This window comes from Populus nigra, chromosome 8 (assembly GCF_951802175.1).
Source record: "Populus nigra chromosome 8, ddPopNigr1.1, whole genome shotgun sequence".
NCBI lineage: Eukaryota > Viridiplantae > Streptophyta > Magnoliopsida > Malpighiales > Salicaceae > Populus > Populus nigra.
Window position 1 is genome coordinate 14,173,828 of NC_084859.1, and position 23,463 is coordinate 14,197,290.

At 33.1% G+C, this 23,463-nt stretch overlaps 2 protein-coding genes across 3 annotated transcripts; one reads left to right on the forward strand and one right to left on the reverse strand.

Annotated features, from left to right (window-relative positions):
- The first annotated feature begins 2,083 nt into the window (after nucleotides 1–2,083).
- Nucleotides 2,084–3,874, forward strand: LOC133701099 (AT-hook motif nuclear-localized protein 24-like). The gene has a single exon (XM_062124899.1). The coding sequence runs from the start codon at nucleotides 2,739–2,741 to the stop codon at nucleotides 3,648–3,650; it is 912 nt and encodes a 303-aa protein (XP_061980883.1). The 5' UTR covers nucleotides 2,084–2,738; the 3' UTR covers nucleotides 3,651–3,874.
- A 6,037-nt stretch (nucleotides 3,875–9,911) lies between these two features.
- LOC133702056 (kinesin-like protein KIN-UA) lies at nucleotides 9,912–18,335 on the reverse strand. Of its 2 annotated transcripts, none has more exons than XM_062126232.1 (19): nucleotides 17,943–18,335; nucleotides 17,651–17,751; nucleotides 17,437–17,559; nucleotides 16,826–17,011; nucleotides 16,456–16,677; nucleotides 16,195–16,351; nucleotides 15,713–15,862; nucleotides 15,547–15,635; nucleotides 15,087–15,290; nucleotides 14,510–14,656; nucleotides 14,205–14,339; nucleotides 13,971–14,102; nucleotides 13,405–13,543; nucleotides 13,199–13,291; nucleotides 12,079–12,204; nucleotides 11,822–11,947; nucleotides 10,832–10,975; nucleotides 10,524–10,652; nucleotides 9,912–10,436 (listed from the first exon to the last, which is right to left on the reverse strand). In XM_062126232.1, the coding sequence occupies exons 1-19, from the start codon at nucleotides 18,136–18,138 to the stop codon at nucleotides 10,276–10,278; spliced, it is 2,760 nt and encodes a 919-aa protein (XP_061982216.1). In that variant the 5' UTR covers nucleotides 18,139–18,335; the 3' UTR covers nucleotides 9,912–10,275. The 2 variants fall into 2 exon arrangements, with proteins under 2 accessions (XP_061982216.1, XP_061982215.1); XM_062126231.1 differs by having other exon boundaries at nucleotides 14,507–14,656.
- Nucleotides 18,336–23,463: the final 5,128 nt, after the last annotated feature.

Sequence of the window (23,463 nt, forward strand, 5' to 3'; positions counted from 1 at the left end):
ACGTTTGTTCATAAAAAGACAAATTAAGAGACATAAAAGTTAATTGAAATCTGTAACAAGTGAAGAAAACATATCAAACATACATACCTCGAAATAACTCGATAGATGGATCCAAAGATTGGAAAACTCTGTGACTCGAATGATAAAATGGCTCGGGAAAGAGCCAAGATGGCGGATCTTAATTTGACTATGTTGTTGTAAGGTTTTGAACCAGTTTTTCATTGATATCTTACGTACGTCCCTAAGACTCTTGTTATTTATGTCTTGCAGTTAAGGTCCTTGTTTCACTTTACATTTGACCTTCTTGCAGGATTTATGTTTTTCTATCCAGTCCATAAACTGTATTGGACTACATATTAATTTTAGGTCAATATATCCTTTATATGTAAACGGAATGGTTTTGTCTAACCTATATATGCCCTAAATATAGCTACCCTACGTACACTACGGTTCTTAATTTTAAAAATAATATAAAATTATTCTTAAAATTTTATCCTTGGATTAATACCGTTATTAGGTACAATTGACTAGTTCAAACAATTGAGAAGATAAATGAAACTAACGTCATCAACCAATAAATTGGTATCGGTGTTTAAGGAGATAGGTTTTCCAGCAACCACATAATCAAAGTTGGAAATAAATTTCATAATTAGACAGAGAAAGAATAACGATGAATTTGAAACCAAAATAATTAAAGAAGAGGATTGTGAAGAAAGAAATTGAAGTTTTAGAGGTGGGCATTAATTCCATGCCTGCAATGAAATATTAACCCTAAAATACAATAGCTAAAGAAATTAATCCCAAAGCCTACGATCGACTAATTAAGGAGTTCATCTCACAGAGATTCTTTGTTTTCTTGAAGATAAATTAAAAATTTGTTTTTCAAATAATTAACGAAATTGATACATGTATGTATAGACAATTTGTTTCTCTTACAAGATTTCAACAGGAATGTATGTGTGTGTGTGTGTATATAGCTCTTAATTTGATATTCTTTTACAATTTATTTGGTAAAGCACTCTCTCTCTATATATTTATATACAGTAGAATATTGTGTGCGAAAATCCTGCTAAATGCTTTGCACATTAAGTATTTTTTTTGCTTTGATACTAATTAGAAGCTGTACACAAAATTAATCATATTAGTAATTAATGGTTGAAGATAAACCTCGTAAAATTATATATATGTCCATAAGAAGAGAAGTGTTAAAGTTGGAGGTGAAGATTCCGATGGAATAGACCCGCAGGGAAGGGGGAGGGGACACGTGTCATGCTTGTAGAGCGTAATGAGCATAGGGATGGGTGGGATCATTTGCAGGACATAGCCATGGTGCATGTCATCTCCCTGTCTCCGTCTCTCAAGTTATGGTTTATAAACATGATCATACTCCAATTTAATTGCGCCACCTATCATTTCGCTCAAATAATTAATTACCATGAAGCTCACTCCCGTTGATTTCCATCCTCAGCTATACCTAACAATACCATTAAGCCACCAACAAAAATTATGTTGTGAAAGCTTTAGAGGTGGTTTAATTGGTTAAATATTAAATTTAATTTTTAGTAGTCAAGTAACTACTAGTCATGAGTTTCAATCTTTTCAGAATTATTAAAGATTTATATAATTATTAATTTTTAGAGTCTATAAAATTAATCAAGTTACTTGTAAATTAGTCCAAACATCTATATTAATAATAATAAAAAAAAAAGTTTTGTGCTAACATTAAAAAGGAATATTTATCTTATGATGTTCTTAGGACCGGAGTAGTCGCTATAATTAGGTCAAGCAACTCAAACCATTTATGTCTTTGAAAAATGGAGTCCATGGTAATCAAGCTAGCTAGCCAGGCTAGACAGAGAGAACAAGAAGAGAGGTAGAAAGGTGGCTAGATGGAGTTAAAATGTTGAAGATTGGAGAGGAGAGGAGAGGAGATAAGGACCAAGGCCACCGTTGAGCTAAGAATAGTTATATTATAATATTAACAAGTTGGTGTTGTAAACATAAACCCACGAAGAGAGAGAGAGAGAGGGCGAGAGAGAACGTGGAGTGCTGGAGGGGACAAGTGAGAGAAAGGTGGGGACCCATCCACCGCCCATACGCACGCATTCTTAACAAAACCACACCCATCAATCTGTGATCTAATTCCTCAATCTAACCCTAACCCAAATCCAAAAGTACAAACAAGAGACCTTCTCTCTCTAGCGACAGCAAATACTACTCTCATCTCTCCTGAACCTCTTACCAACACAACCTTAGCTATAACACCTCTGCACAACACACTACATGTCTTAGTTGAAAGATCAAAAGATGGTGAATTCAGCTCAGATCAATTTGGTGGGTTACACCAAAGATCCACTCATCTTTCTCCTTTCTGCTCTCCTTTCTGCTCCAGCTGCTAGCTGGTGAGTGCTAGCTAAGTAATAGCATCTAGTTCTTCTTAGTTACTCCATTAAACTATCAAAAAGAAGCAAGAAAAGCAAGCGAAAAAGAAACCCCCGGCCCCCGAAATAGTCTTCGATCTTCTTATTTTATATCCTTTCTTCTTCCACTAGCGGCCCTCTTTCTTTTTGAAACTTTAGTATAATTACCATTAATTAGCTATAGCTAGTGTTTCCATTTTCTTGGTTTAGTTTTTTTGTCAGACGGCCACTTAGGTTTTGTGCAAGTGAACAACGTCTTTTGGGATATACAGTTGTAGTAAAAGAAAGTCACAAAGTTGAAAAGAAAAGAGTACCCATATGGATCCAGTAACGGCTCATGGCCATTCTCTTCCACCTCCTTTCCACACAAGAGATTTCCAATTACACCACCACCAACAGCAGCAGCAACACCAATTTCACCACCAACAGCAGCAGAATTCAGAAGATGAGCAAAGTGGGAGTAGCAGTGGGCTAAACAAGTCCTTGAAACGAGAGCGAGACGAAAACAACAATAGCATGGGCAACAGCGAAGGCAAAGAGCTCATAACTTCGGGATCAGGAGAAGGAGAGATAACAAGAAGACCACGAGGCAGACCTTCCGGATCCAAGAACAAGCCTAAGCCCCCAATTATCATCACACGGGATAGCGCAAACGCGCTACGCACCCACTTGATGGAGGTCGCTGATGGATGTGATATCGTTGAGAGTGTTGCTACGTTTGCTAGGAGGAGACAAAGAGGGGTTTGCATCATGAGTGGAACTGGGACAGTAACAAATGTAACCCTTAGGCAACCAGCTTCACCAGGTGCAATTGTGACTTTACATGGTAGATTTGAGATATTATCGCTAGCTGGATCTTTTTTGCCTCCACCGGCTCCACCTGCAGCTACCGGCTTGACTATCTATTTAGCTGGTGGACAAGGGCAAGTTGTTGGTGGCAGTGTTGTTGGGACACTTACTGCTTCAGGTCCCGTTGTGATCATGGCAGCTTCATTTAGCAATGCTGCTTATGAGAGGCTCCCTCTAGAAGAGGAGGATCCACAGATGCCAATGCAAGGGGGTGAAATGGGGTCGCCAGGAGCGGTGGGGCAGCAGCAACAGCAGCCACAGCAGCAGCAGGTTATGGCGGAGCAAAACGCCCAACTTTTTCATGGATTGCCTCCTAATCTTCTCAATTCTATTCAGTTACCAGCTGAGGCATATTGGGCTACCGGTCGCCCACCTTACTGAAAAAAATGATCGATCCAACGCCATATCGATTAGTTCAGTTTCCCATGTTCACTTGCAGCTTACCAAAGAAGTGACAGACTTTGTAGCTAGGGAATTTGGGTTTGTAACTTGAGCATTTTCAGGTTTTGTTATTTCTCCTTTTGAATTTTTTTTTTAGTTGTTGTTAATTTGCATTTGATGGTTAGCTTAATTATATGCCTGATTGATGATTGGAGGACTGTAAATTTCTAAGGGTCTTTATTGCTTGAGTATGATTTTATGTTAACAAGTGATGCAAACTATCATCCCATTTCGAAGATGATGATGATGATGAACAAGGAAAAAACAACAGCCACAACAATGGGAGTGGCCACACTTTCCCATCAAATTTGTTTGCAATGTTTTAAAACTCCTATGATAATATTCCTAGAGGTTTGATCATTGCCTTCATTTGGGAGAAAAATCAAGTCCCTTGGTTCTTTCTTGTTTAGAAAAAAGCTTAGCAGCACAAGCTATGCTCTCTCAAACCAAGAAACACTTATGGTAATATTCCCACGAGGTTTGATCATTGCCTTCATTTGGGAGAAAAAGTCCCTTATATAGTTCATTCTTGTTTAGAAAAAGCTTAGCAACACAAGCTATCCTCTCTCAAACCAAGAAACCCTTATGATTAATATTCCTACAAGGTTTGACCATTGCCTTCATTTGGGAGAAAAAATCCCTTAGTTCCTTCTTGTTTAGAAAAAACTCAGCAACACAAGCTATCCTTTCTCAAACCATGCAAGAAAACAGACAGTTTTTCTATGTATATTTTCTTTCCCGTTTTTAAACCATACCATGTAGTACATTTTCTTCCCATCATTTCCCTCCCGAAACTACAATATATAATCTTGTTTTTTTTTGCCTATATATGAAACTCCATTTATATACTTCTTCCTCTCCATTGAGCTCCTAACCAGTAAAAGGGGCTTAAACGTGTCATGAGCACTAAAAGTAATGCGAGTACTATATATATAGATAGTATATATTTCTTGTTGCCAAGTTGATAAGGTCAGAGGAGGTTCAATTAAAAGCTGGCTAGTGACGGTTTCAAGGAGGAGGCAAGAAGATGTTAAACTATTTACGAGAAGAGCAGAGAGGTATGGGCTTAGAGTTTCCATGTCTTTTCTTTGGGGAGTTACTAGGGTTTTAGATATAGAGAGACATGAAAATATATAGGGGTGCTGGTATACACGTGCACTGCTCTGAACAAGCTACTTTTCGAGGCAAGGCATTGCATTCTCTCTCTTGTGGATTCAGAGAATCTGGGATTGGGCAGCTGTATGAGAAAGAAAACATGCTCAGATTCTCTGCACTGAAATATTAAACTTCCATGTTATATCCATTGCTTTGCTTCGTTGTAAAAGCAATATTTGAAACTAATTTGCTTATCCGCTTTCATCTTTGGAGACACTCCCTAGCAACATTCAACTTTAATTTGCATGCCTCGCTGTTTCTTTCTCTCCTTTATCTTCCCTTCTGTTGGTCAACCTAATTTGCAAAATAAAGATTGGGTTCTTGAACCTGAAGCTACCCAACTGTTTTCTTCTTTAAGTAAATTAAGTTTATGTAAATCAAGTCCACTTTTATTTTGGTAGCTTTGCATCCAACTTTTCTTTGTTGAGATCTTAAATTTGCTATTTCCGGTGGTGATGGTGTGGGCGTGTGTAGTTGATAGAATTATTGTAGATCTCTCTTCTTCCGCTTACTCTTTTTCTTTTTTCGATCGAATCAGAGATAAGTAATCCACATTTCTCCTAATGAAATTGACCTACATATATTATTTCATCAAGTTTATGGAATATTGTTAAAAAAATCTTAGGGAGGAAATTTGTTTTCCATCCAAACCTTTCTTTGCGTCCCATCGATCAACATTTCGAGAAATTGAAATTTTACACAATTAATGTTTGACTCTGCCACTTCATGCCAACAAATATATAAGTATTTGATAGGCATGAATCTGTTGGTCTGTTAAACAACACAAAAAAATAAAAAGAAATATAAAAATAAAAAAAAGAAGAAGTTAGGGTTTCATTGATACTGTATGATGTGGTCACAATAATATATATAAAAAAAGTATTTAATCTAAATATAAAAAGATTATATATAGGCTAAACTGAAAAGAAAATGAAAATATTATTTTACTCTTAATAAATAAAACAAAATAACCCTATATTTCTTAACATCTCCCCTCAAATTCTTTAAGTCCTTCAAAATCACTATAAAGTGCCGTTAAAAATTGTATCAATTGTTGTTTCTCTCTACGAGCAATATAGACATCATATACCTTTAATTAATTTATTGATTCTGTAAGAACTAATCGATCTCAAAGATCTATTATAGTAGAATAAAACTCTTGAATACTCATATTTTTCTAGTAAAGAGCTCGTATGTCATTCTCTAATTAATACTGCTTCGCAAAATTTGATTGCGTGAATAACTTTTACAAATGATCTCAAACCTTCTTTGTTGTCTCATATTTCACCAATTGTACACCTATGGAATGCTCAATAGAATTGTTAATCCAGTAATAATCTTTACATTGTTTACTTCCCAAACATTTATCAAAGCAATATAACTCTCATCGGTATTTTTAAGTATTACAGAAGTTTCACTAACATATCCTTACATCTTTTTGCCTTAAAGAAAATTTCTCATCGCATAACTTCAATATGAATAATTCTTTCCATCCAACCTCACACTCACATACTGAAGCAAATTATCTCTTTCAGTAACCATAATCAATAAACAAAAAAAACCAAAACGTAAAAGAAAGCAAATTATCTATTTCGGTAACCATAATCAATAAACTATATTGCAAAAACTAAATAAACATCTTCTCAAAGTTATACGATTACTCCAAAAAGAAAAGAGAAATATAGGTTAAATACTAATACCATGTTAAAAAATCCAAGAAAATAAAGAGAAATATAAAAATAAGAGAGGAGGAGGCTAGGGTTTCATTGATACTGCATGATGTGATCACAATAATCTAAAGGAATTAATGGGTTTAACCTAAATACAAGGAGATTATATATAGGCTAAACTAAAAGAAAAATAAAAATATTATTATGCCCTTAATAAATAAAACAAAATAACTCTATATTTCTTAACATATGCCTCTATGACATATGAAGAGAGGCAAAGATAGATTAGGTGTTATTGTTGGGTTACTTAGAAATACATTAATATAGTAGAAACGATAAATTTAAAATTTATTAAGAGTTCATTGGATGCTATTAGACAATATATTGTTGTTTAGGATATGTGTGAATATTGCATGTAGATTTCTTCTAGGATTTGATCAACTCTTCAAAGTTAAGTTGTCACAACCACAAGTTGTTTAGTTGTCCAGCCTCTAACAACAATTAACATGAATCACCAGATTACACATCTCTTAAACCATTTTAAGAGAGGGATTGTTATACCTTGATCGATCAATGTTATCTTGATATGTCTTGAGTGCTAACTCTTTTCTTTTCTCTATCTTTCTATATCTATAAGTGTGTTCAAGTATTTTTGTTGTGTACTAATGTAGAGAAAATATGAGATATTTCATTCTATTTATAAGAAAAAATATTATATAATTAATAACAAACTATCAATTTATCCTTTGAAAAATATCATATATTTTATTTCAATATAGTTATTAGAAGTTTATACAATTAAGTCCCTACTTGATTTTTCTTTATGTCTAGATTGTAATCATTTATATTAATTACACTTTAGCTCTTAATTTCAAAGACTTATTTACAATCAATTCATACTTAATTAATCATCCTAATTTAAGTTCTTGCCAATAATTATTTATATGTGTAACCTATTAAGTTCTTGATATGTTGGTCTAAATAAAAATTATAATTCCAATAAAAAAAGATTAAATAAATTAAATAATTTAACTTATTATTAATTTAACAAATTGATTGATTTATATTTAAAAATCAAGTACAACGTCTAATAATGTGTCATGATTCTTCAAATACTAGAAAAGTCATATGTGGTCTTACTTAACCTTTCAATTACTAGTTTGTTAATTTAACTATTATCCTTTCATGAATAATATTTCAATTTACACATTTACACATGAAGTTTTTTTATCTGTTAAATCATATTTGTTCTCTACATCATGGTCATTTATTTGAATTTCTTTTCAAATCACATTCCACCTTGTGCAAATATTTCATAATCAATATTATTTGAGAATATATAGAGTATTTTTTAAATTCATATAAGGTGATAAATCATCTCTTGATTATTCAAATATCTTTATATAATGCATGTTGTACCTAATATTTATCTATTTGTAACATTTGATTAAGACAACATATAATTGAGATCATAACATAATATTTTATATATAAAATAACTTTATGATTTTAAGTCTAAGAATCACTTGTATAATTATCACTTGAGTTTTAAAATAGACACAAGTCAATTCAGCATACTTGTTGTTTAACAAGTAACTACATACTAGTTTTAGCCTTTTAGGTATCCATCACACCTCAAAATATAAGAATATTTTTTTTTTCATTTAAAAAAACCATAATATATATCAATTTCAATAACTCTAATTAATATTCAATATAGTAGAGCATTGACATGAACATTTCCAATGTTTTATTGCAATAAAAATTCTTATAATATTTTTATTTCAATTACTTTACTTTTACTCTAAATCTATTATTAAAATTTAAATAAATATTAAATATAAAAGATATATTTATAAGAAAAATATATGTTTTACACAAGAACATCAATGTTATATATAGCCACTTGATTAGCTACAAAACATACATATACATATATACATATATATACATATACATATACATATATATACATATATATATATATAAAGCTGTAAGCCATGGATAAATCGACATTTTAAAGGGATTTTTTTTTTATCTCGTATTCTTGAAAAGAAAACGGTATCGAGACAGAGATGTAAGATAGTACGTACTCTACCAGTTAACAAGAAATCCTACCAACAATTATATATTTATGTATGTATAGATTGAGGTCATTCTTCCTAATAATACTCTAACCCAATTATAATATTTATAGTACGTACTCTACCAGTTAACAAGAAATCCTACCAACAATTATAATATTTATGTATGTATAAATCAACACTAATTAGTACAGAAATAGCTTTAATTGGTGTCCGTGTGTGGCTTTAGATACGTGCTGAAATGGGGGGGAAATTGATATAAAAAAATTGATCTTGATAAATGTAAAACTTGGGTAATAAGAATTGAGTCAACCCAGAATATTTCACTAAATTCGCAGTTCAAATCATGAGATTCGAATAACTTAATTAAAAAATAAATAAGAATTATAAAGCCCTTTAAAAATAATAAGTTAATTTTTCAAATACTTGAAGCATCTAATATGAAAAAACTATAAAATTCAATTATCAATCAATCAAATATTAAATGATGAAATTGAAAAGAAAAGAAAAGCAATTATACAAAAGGATTAAAAACAATCAATTAAAAAAATGAGGATTAAAATTTAAAAACAAAATTATTTTTTTATTTCATTAAAGGGTGAAATTGAAAAGAAAATCAATTTAGTAAAAGAACAAATAAATCAAAAGAATGAGGATCAAAATTGACATAAAAAATAAAAATAGTGTTTTGATTGAAAGGTAAAATTAAAAAGAATAATAAATTTTACAAAAGGATAAAAAAAATTAAAAATCAAAACAATAAGGATCAAATTGAAAAATATAATACTATCAATTTGAATTGAAGAATGATTTTAAAAACCAATAAAACTTTTATAAAAAGATCTTTTTGGTCTAATGAGTAAATTGAGATTAAATGATGAAAAAGCCAAAATTAAAAATTAAAAATTAAAAATTAAAAATTAAAAAAATAAAGATTAAAATTAAAATATCAACAATATAAATATAAAAAATCAAATTATTATTTTTTAAAAATAAAAAATAAAAACTCACCACCAACAAAAACAGATACCCACCGGTTATTACAAACCCCACCGTACAGAGTCTGGTAATATCTCCGTTTGCAGGTGATTTCAGCTAAAAGTCCTTCCCTGATCAAGTATTACAAACAATTTTTCAGGGAGGAAATTGGATGCACAAACCTCTTCTCATATTTATTTACGTGAGGTTAATGAATAGCTTGTATAAAGGAACTCTACAATATGAGAGAGGAGTGCTAAAATCTTGGATCGAGAGGAAATTTTCGTTTTTATTACGGGATAAAAACAAGGCACTGCTCAAATATCAATCTCGGTTTTATTTTATTTTTTTATTTACAAGAAATACTTTGATGTTAGTGTTCCCCTGTTCATCTTATATACAAACAAATTTATACACTACCTGCCAGCTATGTGGGGATGGTTTTAACAAGACGATAACTTAATAATCAACAACAAAGCTTACTCAACTTACGAGGACCAAGTCTAAAGCACAAACCCAAGCATACCCATGCATAACAAAACTTCGACAGGAACAAAGCTGCTGAAAGCCTTCCTGCTTGTTTTTGTCAAGAGAGATCCATTCTCATTTCACACGGAATCAGTTTTTAAGTTGATCTGCTCTAGTATATCTTCAACACAATATGACACTTCGAATTCATTAATAATCTATTCCCAGTCGCCTCATTTCAGCTTGGAAAGTTGGACTGGAAGTTAGCGTTCGATGGGCAAGTGTCCTTATATCTTCCCTTGAACAGTCTCGTGAAATACGAACCAGTTCCCAGAGCGCACCTCCGCTTATCATGTCCTTTGCGTTCACTTCTGTAATGTAACAAGTGCTCGCATCTCAGATGGCATTCAATGGACGATCAGCTTTTCCAAATTTTAAAAGGATGGGCAAAAACTAACCATGTTGTGCCAAGTGACAGAGCGCAAGCTCTATATGGCGCCTGATTGGTGATGCTTCATTGTTAGCATTCTGTACTATCCATGGAAGCACTCCATCCTCAATCAAAAAAGACCTTCCATTCTTAGTTCCTGCACAATTAAGTGTCAACGTTATGCTTCATGTAAGTATCATGGACAAGGAGAGGCTTTGGAATTTTCAACATGGCACAAACAATTCTGGGGTACATGGTCCACTACATAATTGTATGACAAGCAGAGCAAACCAAATAGAGACAAACTTAACTAAGGCCTCTTTCTAAGATACGTACCTTGAGTTGATGCTCTGGACTCACACTTGGCAAAATTTGCTATTCCACGGGCAACTTGTGCAAGTACATCAGGATGCCTGCATCTAACCATCCCTAGCAAAGCCTTGATGCCACCTTCACCTCTTAGCTTCATCTGCAACTTATCTGAATAATTCATCATTGCACTATGTTAAAGTTTACAATGGCATGCCAGCTGATAGACTAACTCGAATAAACTGGAAATTTTGCGGTAGCACTTAAATTGTAACAAAGCTCTCGTTCACACCTCACACATGCTGCCTCATCATTTTCCTCAGCTTACTTATCTATGTACAAAGCTTGTGTGAAACTGAACTCTTTCAGGTACTCAAGCTCTTTTATATTTGTTAGATTTTGGAAAAAAAACCACTTAGCTTAGATATGTTAGCATTACTCAGTGAATCGTCAGTCCCATACAGAGTCTCATAAAATAAAAATTATAAAAATATATTTACTTACCTAAATCAAGCTAATTTCTATAATACCAGGTTTAATCATGCCAGCCTCAGGTAGCAGCATGAACAACTAGCTTAGCTGCTAAACTTGCACAATTTTAAGTTTTTCAGGGAAATATGGATGCTAAGGCAACTACTTCAAGGGAAAACACTGCTTTACTCATCTAATGATGCAAATGTTTGCATACATAATCATATCTAGCCGATGCAAACCATAAGAATGGAATTCCTATATATTTACAAATGCTAATTTAAAACAGCTAAAGTTACTGATAAAAAGCCCCTCATCCCCAAGCAACACTTCATATACAGTCGATTTTGTCTGTCTGTTTACAGGTGATTCCTTGCAGTGGTAGTTGAGATCAGGGCTTGTTTATTTAATGTTTATTCCCCAGTAATATGAAAAAATCTAATCAGATATCCATTTTTGGAATTGGGTAAATCTTCAAACAAGCTTAAAATGCAAACAACTAGTAAACTCAGCAGAATAAACATCAAATGGGGTCAAGAAGTTTACCATTTCCACAAAGATTTGCAATGGCTCCAGCAACCATTCGAAGTGTTTGAGGATCCTCAGCACTGCCTGCTGTCATTGATAGCAAACGAATGCCTCCTTGAGACATTATTAGCTCTTGGTTGGTTTCTGATTGAATACATGAAGAACATGAATAAGGTCAAAACCAAATTTAAAAGACCCATGATAAATGTATCCAGAGTATCACCAAGATCTCCGTGATAAATTAGATTGTCTCTGATAATGGATGCAAAACTCACCATTCATAGCAAGATTGGCAATTGCACCTGCTGCAACTCTATGTATGGTCTCATCCTCGGAGCTTCTAAGCAGCATCAACAAAGACTTAAGACCGCCAGCTTCTACAATCTTCTCTTGATTTGTTTCTGCGTATTAGATGGGGATTGCGATCATTTTGGAACAATGAAATAGGAATGAAAGGCCTTTTTCCCTGGAAGTGATCATGCTGTTTGCAGATATTTAATTTTGTTGTGGTGTAGACTATCAAATGCAAATTCATAAAAGAAAAGGTCAACAACAAAGTAAAACAGATTATGAGAAACAAATGTAACACAACAAAACACTCATCTGATTTTGCACCAAAAAATTGAAGAGTGCATGAGATGTTACATTAGCATGCAATGCTGCAGTTCTTGGTAAAACAATAAAAGATGAGTGAAGGCTTTGGAGCTTGAATTGTGCGAATCAAAATGTGATTCAGCTCTTGGTTTTGCATTGTTTATTAATGCCATTTTCAATAGAAATTTTGAATTGATTAATCCATACTTCTTCCAATATTATTTTTACCAATACATCCTCTTGTGGTTATATTCAACTTCTGCTTTGGGAACACGTGCATGTATAACAAATATCAACTTTTCAAGTCTAAAACTGTTCAACTTAGAAACAGGCCACTTCTTTCTTGACATTATCTAATGACACGACAAAATACCAGCCCTTCACATCCAATCTACTGTCTGTAAATCTGTCAAGGAGAAAGGTGTTTTCCATTCCAAAGTTGTGTCCCTTGCAACTCTGTAAGTTCATGCATCAAAACTATCATCTACTTCCATTCAACTAGTTCCCTGAAAACTAACCTTTTTTATTCATCAATATCAAGTAGGCAGGGATGCTTAGCAATGATCAAATCTCAGAATCTCCCCTTTCAAAAGAAATAAGTCTTTCGAGAGTTAGATGCTACCATGTCCACTAATACCAACTAGGAAATGCTTTAAGTATAAATTAAACATGAAGTTCAGAAATCACTATGTCTGTAAGACCCTACTGGAGAGTAGATCAGCACTAGCACAATTCTGAATAAGTTGGCGCTGCCCATAAAAAGAAGTTGAAGCAAGTGTTGGTAGAGAACTAGAAAGAAACCTTCAGCTGCCAGATTTGCTACCACCTTCACAGCATGAATTCGCACATCAACATCTTCTGCTTCAAGCAAAGACAAGATCCTTTGCAATCCCACTGAAGAAAAATTGGATTTTGTTAGGAAAGAACAATATGAAAGCAGTTCCATTAGCTAACCATGTGGACCAAATTGAAAAAATAAAGATAGAACAAGTAAACACCAGAACTACCTTGTTCAAAGAGTTTAGCTATTGAGGACTTTTCTCCATTTCCCAAATCATTGGTCTGTGGCTGCCTAACTTGCGACAAGAGAGAATCTAGACTACCAGGAACTTTTTCAGACCCTCCTTTATCAATCCTTCTTGCTGTCTAAAACATAAACATATCAGTCAGCATTTGAATTTTAGATACCTTGTGGGGGCATTAGCATAGATTCCATGAGCAAACATTTATGCATTGGAAAACATAGAACATATGCCTTGGTTGCCTGCTAAATTGTTATGAATTACAATGGCTAATATCACAATCCATGCCGCCATCCATCATCTCTCACTATTTTCTCAGTTTAGGTTTCGAAAAGAAATAATCATGCCTGTAAGAATTGCAATGCTTGTATTTGAGGTTTATAGGTAATTACTAAGTTTTCCTATCAATTTAGACACTTGTTTCCTAAATTTCTTATGAGAGAAACAATTTTTTTCTCTCTCAAAAAATTCCCAACCAAATTGTTCCTTGAAGAAATCTGAATTAGGTAGGTTTCACTAAGCTATAGTTATAAATTCCTAGAAGAGAATACCTCATCGGCCTCAAAACTTATTTGCAACAGCTGACTATGTAGTATTGCTATTTCTCCTTCAAGTTTTTCTTTCTGGCATGCCTCATCCTCCAGCATCTTTTGAAGCTTTGACATATCAGATTTTGCTAATGCCTTGTACATCAAAAATATAGTTATATGTGAACCCAACCTGAGCAAAAGATACAGATAACAGAAAAGTAAGAAGCACTGAGAGGTAGAATCAGTCAAACATACCTCTGACTTCGTCAATTCAGCTAGTTGACTTTTAAGTTTATTAACTTCCTCTTCAGCAGCCTTCCTCAAGAGAGTTTCCTTCTGAAGCTTTTTTTTCATCTCAGAAAGTTCCTCCATATTAGCTACCCTGGAATCCTATGCATATGAGGGGGGAAAAAGGCTAAAATTGTTTAGTCAGACAGTTGGGTCAGTGGATGTACATCCACAAATTTTGGAGGAATCTAGTAGTGCTGTAGGGAGGACACGAAGAATCATGACACAATAAAAAAGGAGGCATCACAAGGAAGGATCAATTTCAGAACTACCTCTCCATTAGATATCCAATTTGAACTTTCATCTTTTAGTCCAGCGGCATTTTCTCCACCAGCATGCTTCTGCTGATTCATCATCCATTTCTCTTCTAGCTTCTTTATTGACTCCATATACTCTTTCTGATAATTCAACTTTTCCTTCTATAAAAAGTGAACATAAGGAGTTAACATGCCCAATGCCAAGAGAGAGAAAATGCTAAAGAAAAATGAGGGGGCAAAAAAGACATAGGCAGTACAAGTCAATTGTTTCCCACATCTATATCCACCCCGAGAGAGAAATGTGTGCATCCAAATAACCACAAAAACACAAAATGATTTCAGTATGAGTTGGTAAAAAATTATTCTCGGCATAAAGTTTGGAAAGGTCAATGTTTAAATTTTGCATTTCAAAAATACAAGGCGTGATATATTTTATAGAACAAAAACCAAGAGTACAAGGCATGATAGTATTCTACAACAAAAACCAAGGGACAAACTTTAACTGAAAATGATACACAAACATCCCCCTCCCTCCCTCTCGCTCTCTCTCTGCCCACACAAAACAGTACTTCATTATTAAAGAAACACTCACCTCCAATTCGACTGCATAGTTTCTTTCAGACTCCAAAATTTGATGTTTTGCTTCAGTAGTTACTCTTTCAATTTCATTCTCAAATGCTTTCTGCTGCTTTTCATGTTCTGCAATAAGTTTCTCCAATTGTATGTCTAGTCTTCTAGACAAACTTTTGTAATCAAATTCCTCCTTTAATTTCAACATATTCTCCACCTTCATTGCCTATGAGAGGAAAAAACTTTTAAAAAATAAACAAACACCTTTCGTTAATAAGGGATCAGTTAATACACTATTGATTTTGTGCCTGAGTCAAGTTCAATGTATGTATATTTAATAGAGCCAAATATAAATATATTAAGATTATGGCAAGAATGAAGCATGTCCAGACACAAGTGCAAGGAGCACTATGTTGATGATGATAGGAAAAAATAAATGAAACTACACAACCCAGGCATTGACTTCGGTTATTGGTACCCACCCTTTGTCCAAACATTATAGTACTTGTTGTCTCTCCTCGATGGCGTGGTGATGGACCGATAGTAATAACCAGTGAAGTCCTCGCCGTGCCTGTCAAGATTTCACAGAGTCGGGGAAAACATATCCTATAAGAAGATTAAATAACTCCATTAGTGCTAATGTATTACCTCCAAATGAATCTCGAAGCAATCTAGTAAGCTTTGAATCACGAATTGGGACATGTGTGCTATTTTCCGCGAGAGCATTAATGCACTTCCCTAGTGCACTCAACGAGAGATTGATGGATTTGGCTTCCTCCAATGCGTGTCCCTCACTCCCTGCCAAATAATGGATGAGTAAACAGACTTTAACAAGTAAAAGAGAGCTTGACACTCAGAAAAATATACCTAAAGAATGGCCCATGTAGAATCAAAACTAATATAACCATTTGTCAATATCTTCCCCTTTTGCATTCCACAAGCCAACATCCACAAAGAATAATTTACCAAAATAATAATTGACTGGCTAATTTAGAAATGTATTGATAAGAACAAATTTTTAACAATAATGATTTGGCTGGAATATATAAGAAGAGGATATTACTAGATCATGTGAACATGAAAGGCAGGAGAGGGGAACTTTTAATTTCCATTTCTTGATTTCAACAAACCTGACTTGTCAATGCGCTCTGAACCTGCAAGATCTACTACGACTAGCTTTCCCTTACGAACAACAGGAGGCTTCAAACTTTTAGCCATGTGGGAGTTGTTGCCATTTTCGTTTGAAAGAATAGAATCTCTTCCCTTGACAGACCTCTTTACATGTACCTAAAGCATTTGCAATGTCTATTTCTTGTCAAAATCTCAAAAGATTTCAAATAGGTTTGCTGCAGTTTCAAAAGCACTAGAAAGTGAAGGGCAAATTTATTCACCATCAGAATAGCATGACTACGAGATGATTCAGTATTCAATTTTGTATTTGCGGCAAAACGATGAGCTTCTCCTAGTTGCAATAGTTCAACAAAACTCTGCTGATTCCTAATTTCAACTAGGCTGGCCCCAGGAAGTGAAACATCTCCACTTTTTGGGTCTTCTACAATAGAAATATTGTCATTAGCAGTATCAAGGAGGTCTTGTATGGTCTCCATGTACAGCTGCACAATTTTTAAGAACAGGAATATTAGATCATAACTTGGATCTAATAAAATTCAAAATATCCAAAATAAACAAATAGCATAGATACTAAACAAAGAAAATTACAACATCATACGTATAAAAATAATTCATAGTAAATCCAACAACCTGCAGATAGGACACTGAGACAGAATCAGTCTCTAGAGAAACATCTGCTAATATGTCCTCCATAGCACGAACCATAATTCCACGAGCAGCAGTGTCTTCCTCTCCAAGTCGTCCGAGAGTGTATGTTTTACCAGTACCAGTCTGCCCATATGCCATGACTGTCCCATTGTATCCATCCATAACACTCTGCAGCAGCAAATAACAAATCAGCATGTCATCGGAATCCCATAAAGTTAAAAAAAAAAAGTCATAGCAAAACATAAATCAGTGTAATAATTGATAATCAGTATGTATATGATTCGATGCTATGAACAGGAGAAGTGAAACAATCAATGAAGTTCATAAGACAACATAAATAGTGAGCATCTGATGCTATGAACAGGAGAAGTGAAACAATCAATGAAGTTCATAAGACAACATAAATAGTGAGCATCTGTTTCAACATTATAATCTAAGTTCCATCACAAATAATGAATCAAGGAATCTAATAGGAATTATGCATACGCACAGGAGATCCATCTAATTTAACTTTTAACTTTATTTATGAAAGTGCCTAATTAAGAAGTTATGATAATAGTGATAATAATAGATTTAAATTCACTTGTTGGTACCTCTACAACAGGCTTTGCCACAACTTCATAAACACGTTTTTGCGATGCAAACTCAGTCAGCACTTCATCAAACTCATATGTATCAGAATCCCAGTTATTTTTCCGAAGTTTCAACCTCTTAACCTAAAACCAAACCAAGAAAAAAAACAGTTAGCTACAAAAAAAAATCACATAAAGATCAGACGCGCATTTAAACAATTTTGTTCTAATAAACCTCAGGCTGTAATTCTACACAATCAGCAAAATCAGCATCAGCTACCATCTCCTCTTCATTTCGTGGTCGCAATCTCACTGCTACCCTAACTCTTCCAGGAGCTATAAACAAATTCCATTAACTAATTAATTAATTAATCACTCACTTAATAAGAAAATCATTAAAAACAAGAGGATTCAAATTAAAGACGCAACCAAAAAAAAAGAGTAACCTTGGATATTAAAAAATTCAAAAAGAGATGACAAATAAAGCGAGACGTCGACGGTGAAAAGAGAAGGCCGGAATATCTAACCTCCAGTATCATCTTTAGCGGCGCCAAGAGAAGGAGGAGCGCTCTTACGGAGCCCCGAGCCCGGCAATGACTTGGACTTAAGTGAATTTTTAGGGTTTGAATTGACAGACAGAGGCTTCTCCACTTTGTTATTGTTAGTACTTAGCGAATTCCTACTGTAATTACCATTTCTATAAACACCTGCCGTAGTGGCCATCTTAGCTCAATGAGAGCGAGGCGGTGAGTGAGTAAGCGAGCGAGCGAGCGACAGAGTCAGTCTGCAATTTTGATTTCTGTGAGTCTTTTGTTTGATTTTCTGTTTGGTTCGGGAGAAAATTAAATGGCGCTGCGGTTCGGGGGAGAGAGAGAGAGAGAGAGAGAGAGAGAGAGTGAAAAAACGAGGATGGAGTGTGAGAGTTGAGAAAGAAAGAAAGAGAGAGAGGTTTTCTGAGTTTTTAGAGGGAGAAATGGGTTGTGGGTCCCGGATTTTACTCTCCATGTTTTTAATTCTTCGTGATTTGGAACGGAGTTACGGAGATGCCCTTGCTTAATTTAAGAGAAAGTGTGCAACGTATGCATTAGCATGACAGTGCATTTCAGGTGTCGTGTTAGAAGGACGAGGTGGTGGATTAAATGACTAGATTGACCCTTTCCCGCTTTCTACCTAACGATTTGATTAACCGTCAAGAAGAGTTTGATGAACTTTCTAACGGTTAATTTGTTCTTTGAAGTTGATCAATTATTGTTTTCTATTTATATATACTAATGTATTTATTGCTCATGAATTAATAATATATTCTAAAATTTCCACGAGTGCAAGCATGTGTTTTTTCTATGATCAAATAATATTTGTTTTCCTTCTCTATGTTAGCAGGTTTTTTTCTCAAGACCATACTTAATGATTCATGATTACCACACTTGTACACCGATATAGTTAAACTACACAATGGTGAGATAATTATTTTAATAAGAAATTAATTGAATATATAGTTAATAATCAATTATGAAGTGATTGTAATTAGTAATTACACAACTATAAAAATAAGCTTTTAAAGCTAAATTAATAAATAAATAAATGGATATGTAATAGTCAGTAAATTAATTATAATATCTTTCAAAGTGTTTGTATATAAAATGTAATATTTTTATATACTTCATATTTTATAATCCCATAAATATTTATTAGCATTTTTTCTTACAAATAAATTAATCAATTCATGAAAGTCCATAACGTCATTTGAACGCATGGTTTGGACCCAAATCATGGTCATGAACCTTGTTATTGGGCTCATTCCCAACACCTTTGTGGGCTCAGAAGTAATGTCTTTTTTTTAAGGGTTTAGACAATATACCCGAGTTCAAGTGTTGGGTCCCCTCCAAGCATCATTTTGGGCTAGGGTGTTGAGCTCATGCTTGGTACCCCTATTAGCTCAAGCGATATCGTCTAAACCCAAGCTTTGAGTACATGCCCATTACATTTTAGGTTTATTATTGTTTATATCAAATATATTTATCTTTTATTAATAAATATATAATAGATATTTGTTTCTTATTAATGTTTATGTCAAAGATATTTATTTCATATTAATACACGTGCAAAAAAATATTTATTTCTCATTAATACTATCAGGATAAAATGATTCTTAAGTCCCTCAACTCAAGCAACAAGATGAGGTACATGAGCTACAAATATAAATACCTCTTGAACTATACATGTAAAAAGTTAACAATTTTTCACTATCAACATGTATATATCATTTTCTTACATGATATTTATTATTATATAAAAACAAAAACAAATAATTTTATTTTTAGAATTTAATACTTTTTTATATATTTATTAATCTTTCCCTTTGCAAATATATTGATTTAAGTATATGAGGGTCCTCAAATTCATTAACATGAGATTTTTATGAGGTATTAAAGCATTATAAGAATATTTGATCAACCAATAATCCAACAATTAAATAACTCTATTCTTAAACAACTCGAATTTTGTAACATTATCGCCATGTGTGATGAAATTATCAAAATTTAAAAGAGGGGGGGGGGGGGGTGGGGGGGGGGTGATTTGAAGAACATGGATTTTAGCACATTGTGTTAGCTAAGTAGACTGTAGACTATTTTTACAGTTTGCGGGAATGCTTTTTATGATATAGAAAAGTAGAGACTGGTTGATTTAAAATTATAGTTTTGAAACCGACTTGGTTTGGTGGGTAGATCTGAAATCCGGCCGGCTCGAGGTTGGAACCAGGACATGTTAAAGAAAAATAGAGGAAGAAAAAACTCGGTATGACCTAGCGATCTGGTTAACCCGATCAAAAACGCGGTTGCAACTTGTTGATTTTTGTTTTTTTTACTAAAACGATGTTGTTTTGATTTTAAAAAAAATTAATCCAAACAACCTGATCAAAATTCAAAACCTGATTTTAAAACCAGTCTGGTCATCGAGCCAAATCTGAAAACTATGCTTAAAATACTTTCACCAACAAGCTTAGTAAATGGGGTGTCATCTTTGCTGTGTCAGCTAGAGAAAACTAAAGTCCTTTTTAAATGGAGAATGCGTGAATTTACAATTCCTGTGATCGCATTGTTGTTATAAAACTATCTTAAGAGGCAGTGGTGACATTTGACAGTTGATTCGATATCAATTCATTCAAAGAAGGGCATTCTTGAAAGATAGCACCACAAATTTAAAAGGTTTAAAGGGGTGTTTTGAGATGTAGTAGTAATTTTTTTTAAAAATATTTTATTTTTAGAAATATATTAAAATAATATTTTTAATTTTTAAAATTAACATATTAAAATGATATGAAAATACTAAAAAAATTTATTTAAAATAAATAAAAAATTTATTTTTTTAAAAAATATTTTTAAAATACAAAAACAAAAACAAAGTGTCCCGCCCTACCCATAAAGAATAGTGAAAAGGCACCCAAAAGAAAAAGAAAAAGAAAAAGAAAAGAGGGAAAAGAGGGAAAAGCTGGGTTGCAAACTAATATAAAAGATAGCTTTTGTATGGAAAAGGGAAACTAAGAACGCATGAGAAATTTTGAAAAAGGCCGCTACTATTTGTATCCAAAACATTCAAATTCAAAGGTGCAAAAAAGTTTAATAGCCTTTACTAGGGTTTGAAACATTATATATAGAGGCAAGCTTGGATTGGATTAAAGGGAATCGACATCCTTTTACAAGGATCTTAATAGAGGCCTTAATTCAATCAATTGTCTTTTCAAATCACACACGCACTCCTATTGATTTCTCATTTGTCATTCAAGTACAATGATAGAAAGCTTCGCGGACAATGAAAAGAAAATGATCCCACCCATTTGACACCCTTCCTCGATAAAGGAGGGAACTTTTGCTTGAGAATTGATACACATATTTTGGGCTATGAAACTAGTTAAATGACTTGCGAGTTTTTTTTTTTTTTGCATAAAAAAACAAAAATCTAAAAGATTAAGTTTTTCAATAAAATTATATTCAAGAGTTTTGATTTTGCCTACAACGCTTAATTCAAAAGTAATATTTATAATATCAATAATAACATTAAACTTACATTATCTAAGTTAAGTGAGTTTGACCGCAACACCAGACCGGATAGTCTTAGATGTGGGTCTGGCTGCAAGGTCGTGTCATAAAAATATGATAATTAAATAGATTAATAAAAAAAATCAATAGGAAGAAAAAAAACTAATGAAGAAAAAAAAAATCTGAATTAACCGGGTTAACCCGTCAAACATTGGATTCGTGTCTTGAAAGTTTGATAACTAAATAAAAAAAAAATTGACGAGTTAACTGAGTTAAACCGTCAAATCAGGTTAACCCGTCAAGCCCAGGATACGTGTCATGAAAATATAATAATTAAATAGAAATAAATTTAATATTAACAAACTAAACTAAACAAAAAAATTAATTAAAAAGCAAAAAAGAAAATTTCAGGTTAACGTGTCAAACTTTGGATCCGTGTCATAAAAATATGATAACTAAATAAAAAAAATTAACATTAACAAACTAAATTAAAAAAAATATTAAAAGAAAAAACACAAAAAAAGCAAAAAAAAAACTCATAAAGACGTAAAAAAAATAAAAATAAAAAACAAAAAAAAAGACAACTCAGAGTATTTTAGTATATTTTATTATTATTATATCATTATAATTATAATATATAAGTACATGCGTGGGAAAGCTATAGTATTTTTCCATACCTTTTAGAATATTGTTAATAGTTTCTAAAATGTTTATTTCTTCTTCTTGATCGGCAATTGTTAGTCAGCTTTTAGTTGATGAAATCATTTGAGACTGCATCAAATGATTTAAATTTGAATTTTCCTAAAAAAAGATTAAAAAACAAGATTATAACATGATTGAAAAGCTTGATAAACACGTCAATTAAGATAAAATGCTATGAACTTGCAATCATGTGAAAGAGTGCTTGTCAATTCAATTTGCACCGTTCATGCAAATATAATTCAAAAATCTGTTTATTTTTATATTTTAAACGTTATTTTTATATCGTTTTCATGTGTTGATGTTAAAAATAAATTTAAAAAATTAAAAAATTATTTTAATGCATTTATATATAAAAATACTTTAAAAAGCAATTGCTACCGCAATATTAAATCCGCTAACATTCATTTAAGCAGGTTAAAGTTATATTTTCAGGGTGCTATCCTTATGTTACACATGGTGGGTCATGATGCCTTATCATGTGGCACTCAATTGCTTGCATTTTAAGTTGTAGCTGATGAGGATGGGGAGCTCAAATCAGCCTAGAGAAGATGGAGACGAGCAGTTTCATGGTCGGAGGTTCCATCAGATTTCCACCTACCAAAAGCTATTAACAGTGAAGAATAAGTAATGACTTTAACACTAGAGCTGTTCTACCATTGGTTGGCATGTCTATTTCCTCGGACGCTATTCGTCGATGCGTTTCCTTAACCTCAGGGAAATTCAACAATTACTTGTTTCAAGGAGATAGGAACTTTATCAAATCTTGTTCCTTGGTCCCTGCTGTTACTGAAAAACTTCAACCTTGTCGTCATCCAGCAAACTTCAATAAAATTGTTCCATGGAACAGAAAAGAAAGCTACTATTCATTCATCGGAAAAGAAAAAAAGAACGGGGCAGCCTATAGCATGGTTGATTATTTACCTCGTGTTAAAAACTTCTTACACGGAGGGGAAAAAATCATATTGGGCACACATGGGACATGTCAAAGAATGTAGAATTGTACTAGAAGTTAGTAATTTAGCTTTTTAAATAGTGTAAATATGATTATTTTTTCATGTGCATTTTAATTTTGAAAATTATTTGAAAAGGTTAATTGTATTTTAATATATTTGATACATAACTATTTTAACAATTTGATAGGATTTGGATAACTTGATGGGTCTAAAAATAACTCAAACGATTCTTGATCAACACAATATTAAAAGATATAATTAAAAAAATAAATAAAAAACAACCCGAGTCAACTTAGATGAATTGGTCAAACCTATAATTCGAGTTATGAGACAAGGATAATCTCATATAATGTAAA